A 9,743-nucleotide genomic window follows, 5' to 3' on the forward strand; every position below is an offset into this window, starting at 1 on the left:
ATACTCGAGATGATTTTGTCATTCCTTTTTTGCTAAAATATTCTCTATCATTCATTCTCACCTTATTTTAATATAATTTTTCTTTTGTCCATCAGTATCCACCCTTGTGGCCCAGTGTTATTTTACCTATTTTTGTCTTCACATTAGCATTGATGCAAAATTTAGATTTTATGAAAATATAACAACCAAAATGTGCACCTCAAACAAACAAATTAGACTTTGGTTTGCGATTTATTTTTAATTGTATTATTGTTAGCGAACACTTCCATACAATTTCACACTAATCTTCGTATTTCTCTCTTCTACTTATCTATCACCATCAGTCGTTATTTGCTCCCTCAACAAAATGCCACCCTTGTGGCCCAGTGTTATTTTGTCCATCAGTATCCACCCTTGTGGCCCAATGTTATTTTATCTATTTTTGTCTTCACATTAGCATTGATGCAACATTTAAATTTTATGGAAATATAACAACCAAAATGTGCACCTCGAGGAAACAAATTAGACTTTGGTCGGCGATTTATGTTTAATTGTATTATTGTTAGCAAACACTTCCATACAATTTCACACTAATCTTCGTATTTCTCTCTTCTACTTATCACCATCAGTCGTTATTCGCTCCCTCAAATAAATGCTACCCGAACTGCAATGTTCCCATTGGTATATCATTTAAATAAAAATAATTGTCATTTGGAATTCTTGTTGAAGATATCACCATGTGACTTCATGTGAAAAACAACATATTGGTGATATATGCTGAATAATTGCCAATACACATTGAACACTTTTTGGGAAATAAACTAATCATTTTTCAAGTACACAACGAACATTTGTTTTAAATACTTTGAACATTTGTACAGTGAAGCTTAGCGATTAGTTTAAAGTACTTTAAACATATATCGAGAACCCACAACTGCCGAGAGGACGGCTGATTAGCTTGCGCATCGCATGTCCAAATGAAGCTTAGCGATTACCAAATCTTCCTTTGCAAGGTCACTAATGGACAAAAGATCCTCAAAGTAGTCAGCAAACATTTCGTCAAAAGGTATCATTGAGACAAATACTTTCGTCTACCAGATGACGCTTATCCTTACTTCCACCATTCTGGCGAGTTCTTCTCACTCGCTTGGTACCTTTGTAGGTGCATAACTCCAAAGCCCGGGCGGGGGCGTAGGGCGTATTGTAGCCACGCCCGTCTGGGCCGGCGTAAAGGGAGGAGCGTTGTTGCCACGCTTGCTTGTCGTTGAGGCTGTCTTCTTGTGGCCAGCCGGCATGCGCTAGCCGGCTGGGCCGGGTGGCCGTACCTGGCCGGCTCACGCTGGGGAGCCGGCTCGTAGGTCAGCCGGATTGAGGGGCCTAGCTTGGCCCGATGTTTTGAAAAGCAATCCAGGTTTCGTTGTCTGCCGGGGGTCGTTCCCCCGACACACAGTCAATTTTCTTTTTTACAAATTCTTGTTAATGTATTCATCATAACAAGTAGTCGTTCAAGAAAGTGCCAGGAAACCGTAGAGGTGAGTTGGAGAAAGAATGTTCATGGATCCGCGTGGTGCTGTACTCACGCGTGCAGTACCCAAGTGCGGGTACAAATGGTTTGCTACTCCATGTTGCCTTCATTAGCCATACTATGTTGAGGTTCTTAATGTGTCGTCATCCATAAAAATAATCTGTCTTTGAGGCCGGCCGGCAGCTTTTCAACGTACGTAACTCGGCCAAACAGGGCGCGTGTTTGAATGATTGATCTCATATTACCCGCCTGTCATATCATGCGCATATACACGGATGGATCCATCAACCATATCTATCTAGCAGTACAACAACAAATCAACATCACGGGCATTTTTGTAAACACGATTTCTTAAGTTAATTATTGCCTTGACGAATGTCAGTATCATCCTTTCAGCGGAGCGAATGGTATGATGCCCCGTTATCTTCCTTGCTACCAATTTGATTTCATACAAGATCACAAGATCAACCTTAATTTGCTTGCACCCCACAAAGTCGGGGCGGGGCGGCTATCTGATGGAAACCCACGATTCAACCGAGACCGTATCTCTTTGGATTTTCGATTCAGGATCTTCTTCAGGGCCTTACTTTAGATGTTATCTAAGTAGCTCCTCCCAAGTAGGTAGCTAGAAAATTTTAATAATACATGTTAAACTTTTTTGTATTATTTGATGAAATGTTTGAAAGAATATGAATATATACGTTGAACAAATTTTGAATACACATTGAACATTTTGTAATATACGATGAACAATTTTCGAACACACACTGAACATTTGTGTAATATACATTGAACAAATTTCAAAACAAAGAGTGAAAATTTGTATATTCGTTGAACAATTTATAACGAACAATTTTTTAATATATGATTAGCACTTTTGTAAGACGCAAGGAACTTTGTATAATGCACAAAAAGGAAAGAAAAATATAAAATTAAAAGGAAAAGAAAAAGAAAAGAAAAGAAATAGAAACAAAAACAGAAAAAAGAGAAAAGAAACAGAAGAAAGAAAAAACAGCAAAGCGACCATGGGCCGGCCAAATCTAGGGCATCAGGAGGCCGCGCTTCAGTGAAACCACACCCTTTTGACGATCTTGAGCTTCAAATAGGAATCACATAGTCATATTGGTGGGACTGGACTCCATGCTAAAACATGAACTTAGTGAAGCCCGAAGGTGATGGGCTTTTACATTCAGTTTGGCACAGTGCCGCCAATATATATTGAGAGCTCACGCATCACGTGCCGAAATGGACAAAGACTAACGTAGTCAAGAAACATTTCATGAAAAGGCCACTAATGTATCATTGAGACGATTTTTTCCGCCTATATACAGCTGGCGCTTATCTTTATTCTTCCACCATTGTGGCGAATTCTTCTCACTCGCTTGGTACGTTTTTAGCTACATAACTCCAAATCCATCGACGTAAAACTACTGTACGATGGGCAATGCACCAAGAAAAGTTCACATAATGTATCTCTCGTGCAGTGGCGGAGCTACGGCTGGGTAAAACCAGGCCATGATCCGCCCAGCTCAACTAAAGTTTAGTGAAGACTGGTGCTTAATTTGGGCCCTGAGAGCAAAACTTTAGATGTATAAGATGTGGATGTAGCTCCGCCACTGCTCTCGTGCTCACACACACACACAGAGACGGCATGGGGAGTGGATCTGATCCTGCAACTTGTATAGTATACTCTCTATCGTCTGTCCGTCTACATGTATGCATGCTAGGAGACCATATGGGATGGAAGTGACCCCTGTTCCATGCCGTCTATGTCAGTGTATGCTGTAGCAGTGCGGGGACTGGATCTGATCCCAACTTGTATAGTATACTCTCTACCGTCTACATTTATGCATGCTAGGAGACCATATGTGATGGAAAGTGACCCCTGTTCCATGCCGTCCATGTCAGTGTATGCTGTAACAGTCAGTTTTTTCTTTTTACAAATGTGGAGCCTAACGTGTCATTAGTCCTTTGCCATCCTTACTGATATTAACCACAACAATAAGTTGTGGAAGGAGGTGCGAGGGAGAAAACCAGTAGTGCCGGAGAGGGTATGGTGGAGAAAGAAGCCGGTGTTCATGGATCCGCGTGGTGCTGAGCTCACGCGCGCAGCACCCAAATGTGTGTGCAAATGTTTTGCTACTCCATGTTACCTTCACTAGCCATATTATGTTGAGGCTCTAAATGTGTCACCATCCATATATGAAATAATCGTCTTTGAAGCCGCCCGGCTGGTTTTCAACGTACGTAACTCGGCCGGACCAGGTATGTTTGAATGATTTATCTCATTTTAGCCGCCTATCATATGATGTGCATATGCATTGATAGGTTCGTCCATCATATTCATAACTAGTAGACGACAACAAATCAACCACGCTGGCGTTTTTGTAAACATGATGACATTAGTTAATTATTGCCTTGACGAATGTCCGTATCATCCTTTCAGCAGAACGAATGGTATGATCCCCTGTTATTGTCCTTGCTACCTATTTAATTTCATACTAGATCACAAGAGATTTGCAGGCAGTCCACAAACTCAGCGTCGGGCGGCTATGTGATGGAAACCCACGATTCAAAAGAAACCGTACCATCTGGATGTTGGATTCAGGATCTTCTTCGGGGCCTCACTTTGGATGTTATCTAGCTAGCTCCTTCCAAGTAGGTATCTACCTCTTGTCTGTGCTATTTGTCTGCCTGTTTTCAGAAGAGGACCTCTTGCTGCATGCCATGTTTATTTCTTCTTGATGGAAATGATCTTGTCTTGGTCAGAGTAAATTGATGAATTAGTTGGTGAGTCTATTTTGTCTGGGTTTCAATAGTGTTTAAGGTTGCCGTGCGATTAAATTAAGAAAGCAACTATGGGTGTGTCCGTCTTGGAGTTGATTCCTACTTTTCTTTTCCGATAAATAGCTATTTTACTAACTCAAAATTAATTCAACATATAGCATGGAGTTGACACACAACATATAGCATGATTAAAATGCACATAACCAATCCTAAGAGTCTCACAAATTAAGAAAGACATAAAGGCAAAAGTAAGTCATGTGCGACCGAAACTATGCCTATGTCGAGGATGGTGAATGTCCTATCAGGAGACTATGCCACCACCCATATTGGAAAAAATGTCCTTGACCACCTGCTCCAAACATGTACACACATCCACGAATAGCGGAAGATACTCCATTCGTTGTAGCATATACCACGTACGAAGCCAATGCCTACAACGATGGATAACCTACATGGGAGAAGAGCTTTTTACATTTAAGAAACCATATCATTTCAACAGAGACAATGTGACCATAGTAAGACAGACGCTACCACCCTTATTAGCATACAGTTTCTTTGGGGTGTACTGTCAAGCCAAACAATATATATTGTCAACACTTGTTGGTGGATACAAATTTGACGTTATTTGGATGGACCACGTAGAACATGCAACCACGCATCTAAAAAAGAGGCGTTTGATTGTCTCGTCAAGATTGGAAAACTACAATGAGGTATAGAGTTGGATACTATTCTCGGAGTGTGGCGTTTCCCAACCACTTGTCCACCCACAATCGAACCTCTAAGCCGTCCTTTATCTTGAATGAATCAAAGCAGAAAATATGTTTATTTGCCTCCATCAGGTTTGCCCAAAAATATGAATTTCCAGGCATCTAGCATGCTTGAGATAGGCTTTTGGACCTAAGCACTTATTGTATAAGAGGGTTTAACATACACCATCCTTGGTAAGAAGCTTGTAAGACATTTGCTAATTAAGGCATTATTTTTGACATGGTTGGCGTTTCCGAACCACTTGTCCACCCATAATCGAACCTCTGAGCCGTCCTTTATCTTGAATGAATCAAAGCGGAAAATATGTTTATTTGCCTTCATCAGTTTTGCACAAAAATATGAATTTCCAGGCATCTAGCATGCTTGAGATAGGCTTTTGGACCTAAGCACTTATTGCATAAGAGGGTTTAACATACACCATCCTTGGTAAGAAGCTTGTAAGCCATTTGCTAATTAAGGCATTATTTTTGACATGGATGTCCTGCATACCTAGACCTCCTCGTCGACAAACCATACTCCGTTTGGTTAGATATATATTTTTTCTTTTCACTGTCCCCTATCAAAAGAATTTGGATCTAGATCTTGCGGAATCCCTTTTGAGAGCTGGAAAAAGGAAAGCACGTGGAGAATCTAATTTGGGAGAACATGATTTTGGTGGTGTTTGGTTCTCTAGTCCTAGGACTTTTTCTAGTCCCTGGGACTTTTTGAAAAAGACTCTCAAGGAGGTGCTTCTAAGGACTTTTAGCAAAAAGTCCCAAAAAGTCCCACCCTGTTTGGTTTGCTAGGGACTTTTTCTAGTCCCAACACAAAAAAGTCCCTGGAACCAAACACCCCCAAAGTCTTCCTCTAATAAAGAGCAACTTGGCTTTTCAACTACCCACTCGTTTGCCTAAGCACTCTTCAATGTGTTTCCACTCCGTATTAATGAGGTGTCCATAATGAATCAGAATTCCCCAGCATCGATAGTAGTAGAGCAGTATCTGATTTGGAGTTGAATCCTAGTTAGGCGTGGCATAGGTATTAGCTACTGCGGGATTGGTGGTGCGAGTGGTGTTAGCATGTCCTAAGTCATGGTGTCTACATGAGCACTTGGGAGATTTCAAGGAGTTTTGGCATGTTCGTACATAACGAAGTTGAGGTGCTAGTATACGGCGTGTTCTGTTGCCGCCGGACTTCAGTTGCCGGCTTGCCACCTTCCAAGAGACGGGCGGTGTGAGACGAGGATGAGGAGTGAAGTTTGTGTTCAAGTGCTCATCGACGTAAGATTCTGTTTTAGTTGAAGCGTGTCACAATCGTGGGGCTATCGTGTGAGGTCAGTGAGGACGAAGACACGAGGGATAAACTACAAGACGTCACCACATGTGTAGTATGCAAATTAATAGCGCCTCTCATGGTGTCGTGGCTCTCTACATCGGCCTGCAGTTTTCTTCTAAATAAACTACGGACTAAAAAAGATGCCTTGCTCTTGCTGGAATCTCCAAGCCTCTAGCTATAAATAAGCCAGCTGAGCTGCTGTCGGAAAGAAACCCAGCGACCAATCCCTCATTCCGTAAACTGATCAGCCATGTCGCAAGTGCAGCATAGCCTCCACGAGCTGCTGCTGCTGCTGCAGGCGAGGTCGCCGTCCCCACAGGCAGCCCTAGTGGTCTCTCTCCTGCTCTTCTGTCCACTTCTCGTACTCCTCGTGGCACGTCGCTTCGGGACGCCGTCGACGGCCACCGTCACCGCGAGAGCCAGGGAAGATCAGCTCAGCAAGTTGCCTTCTCCTCCCAGCAGGCTCCCCATCATCGGCCACCTGCACCTCGTCGGGCCCCTCCCGCACGTCTCCCTCCGCGACCTCGCCGCCGAGCACGGCCGCGATGGACTCATGCTCCTCCGCCTCGGAGCCGTCCCGACGCTCATCGTGTCGTCGCCGAGCGCAGCGCAGGCTGTGCTGCGCACCCACGACCACGTCTTCGCGTCCCGGGCCTACTCCCCCGTCACCGACATCCTCTTCTACGGCTCCACGGACGTCGCCTTCTGCCCCTACGGCGAGCACTGGCGGCAGGTCAAGAAGATCGCTACTACGCACCTCCTCACCAACAAGAAGGTCCGCTCCTACCGCCATGCGCGCGAGAACGAGGTAACCAACCATCAATTTGAATTTGATTGCGGTTCTCAAAAAAATAAATAAAATGAATTTGATTGCACCATGTGTATATATATTGTCCACCTCATGGGCTATACTGAAATTAACTATTGTTGCATGTGCTCACCTCCTCGATCTACAAGGTGAGGTTGGTGGTAGCCAAGATCCGGGAGGCCGCCGCAGCAGGCACCGCCATGGACCTGAGTGACCTGCTCAACGCCTTCACCAACGACGTCGTGTGCCACGCCGTGTCCGGGAAGCTTTTCAGGAAACAAGGCCACAACAAGCTCTTCCGGGAGCTCGTCGAGGCCAACTCGTCGCTCATCGGCGGTTTCAACCTGGAGGACTACTTCCCGGTGCTGGTGAAGCTGGACTTCATCAAGAGGATGGTTTGCGCCAAGGCCCAGAAGGTGAACAAGATGTGGGACCAACTGCTCAATAGCCTCATCGATCAGCATGCAAGCAGGCCCGCGTCAGAACAGGGCGGCGAAGACAGCGACTTCATCGACGTGTTGCTTTCCATTCAACAAGAGTACAATCTTACGAGAGACCATATTAAGGCTCAGTTGGAGGTATGACCTCACAAACCGCACCTACCTACACATACTAACGTTCCGTTCCAAATTATTTGAAGTTGTAGCTTTGTGTTTAGTCAAATTTTACTATATTTGACTAAGTCTGTACAAAAGATTCTTAATATTTACAACATCAATATATATAGTATACAGAATATATTTGGTAACGACGCTAATTTGGTTACACTAATATTGTTATAGAATTTTTTTTCTATAAACTTGGTCAATTTAAAATAGTTGACTTAAAGACAAACATAAAACTTTAAATAATTTGGAACGGAGACTGTAGCTTATATATGTTGTTCATTCTGATATGTGTATACGTGTGTATGTATGTATGCAGATCATGTTTGAAGCTGGCACTGATACATCATTCATAGTGTTGGAATATGCCATGGTTCGGCTCATGCAAAAACCCCACCTCATGAATAAGCTGAAAACCGAGGTGAGGAGCACTATGTCCAAGGGGAAAGAAATGATCACCGAAGACGATCTGAGCAGTTTGGCCTACCTAAAGGCAGTCATCAAAGAGACACTCCGGCTCCATATGCCCGCACCACTCCTCGTGCCTCACCTCTCCATGGCTGACTGCAAAATTAACGGCTACACGATACCATCAGGAACGCGCGCCATCGTCAACAGCTGGGCTCTTGCAAGGGATCCTAGCAGCTGGGAGAGCGCAGAAGAGTTCATGCCTGAGCGGTTCATGGAAGGTGGCAGCGCTGCAACTATGGACTACAAGGGAAACGATTTCCCCTACTTGCCTTTTGGGACTGGGCGGAGGATATGCCCAGGTATCAACTTTGCAATTGTGACCATTGAAGTCATGCTAGCAAATCTCATGTACCACTTCGACTGGAAGCTACCATCAGAATCAATGGAAGCTGGCATCAGTATGACTGAATCATTTGGGGTAACAGTCCACCGAAAGGAGAAGCTCCTACTTGTCCCTGTAGCGCCAGAAGATTAGTAAAAACTAGTCCATATGACCTACCTATATAATAGTCATATGGATTTTTTGGACTTTTTTTATTAAGCACGAGTGTATTGGGTAAATAAAGCATTGCATCACAAATCGATTACCATATTCATGACTAGCAATTAAGTCTAGTACATGAACGCTCATTTGGACAGTTTATAACTTTATATGTGCGACTAGTCGATTAAAATTTCCTTATCAACAATACTCAACACTTACTTGTACAACTGGGTTTTTAGTAATATATAGACAACACTGCTCACTTCCACATGTCACAATTAAATAGCCTCTGACGGGCTTCCATTTTCCTTCACCAAGGTAATTGCCACTGATGAGATCATCAAGCTTGCCAGCTGAAAAAAGTTGGACCTTGTATTGGAAACATGCCTCACGTCATCGGGCACCACCTGCAGCCAAGGTTGGCTTTAACGCATACGCTTGTCAATTTTTTTGATAGACCCCCCCCCCCCTCTCATTCTCGCAGAGCCACTAATGGCACTGGTGTGTGATCTGAAGTGCTCTTAGTATGATGTGTTATGCAAGGACACACCTCAATCCACACCGTAATTAATTCATTGCATCGTCACAAACAATAATACAAAATTCTTCATCTTTAATGACTTAGTAGTCCTCACATTGCATAGTCATGTTGGAAAATGTCACTTCCGTTTTCTCGGTTTTACATTGTTATTATACCCTCTCCAAGCTCTCTCTATATAGCATGCAATCATTCTTTTGTTATCCTGGATTGCCACAAGTAAACTCCTTTTTGTCTTGATTTTGATCTCCCACTAGATTTATCTATGCCTTGTTAAGTCTTGCACGCCTACTTCCACGACTCCCATAATTTACCTTGGGTTTAGGCACATTTGCAACATCAGAAGAGGCTCTTTTTTGTCTATATTCTATTTTTTTGAATTCTTCATTCAACATGATGTTCTTCACCACCTCTAGTGTCGGCCTACCGTTTGAACGTGAATTGCTGAGTGACACAAAAGCGTG

The 9,743-nt window shown here is 43.3% G+C and overlaps 1 protein-coding gene across 1 annotated transcript; it reads left to right on the top strand.

Annotated features, from left to right (window-relative positions):
• Positions 1-6,560: 6,560 nt before the first annotated feature.
• On the top strand, positions 6,561-8,887 carry LOC123048325 (indole-2-monooxygenase-like). Its single transcript, XM_044471453.1, has 3 exons — positions 6,561-7,181; positions 7,331-7,759; positions 8,106-8,887. Exons 1-3 carry the CDS (start codon positions 6,624-6,626, stop codon positions 8,730-8,732), a joined length of 1,614 nt encoding a protein of 537 aa, XP_044327388.1. The 5' UTR covers positions 6,561-6,623; the 3' UTR covers positions 8,733-8,887.
• Positions 8,888-9,743: the final 856 nt, after the last annotated feature.

This window comes from Triticum aestivum, chromosome 2D, assembly GCF_018294505.1.
Source record: "Triticum aestivum cultivar Chinese Spring chromosome 2D, IWGSC CS RefSeq v2.1, whole genome shotgun sequence".
Classification (NCBI taxonomy): domain Eukaryota; kingdom Viridiplantae; phylum Streptophyta; class Magnoliopsida; order Poales; family Poaceae; genus Triticum; species Triticum aestivum.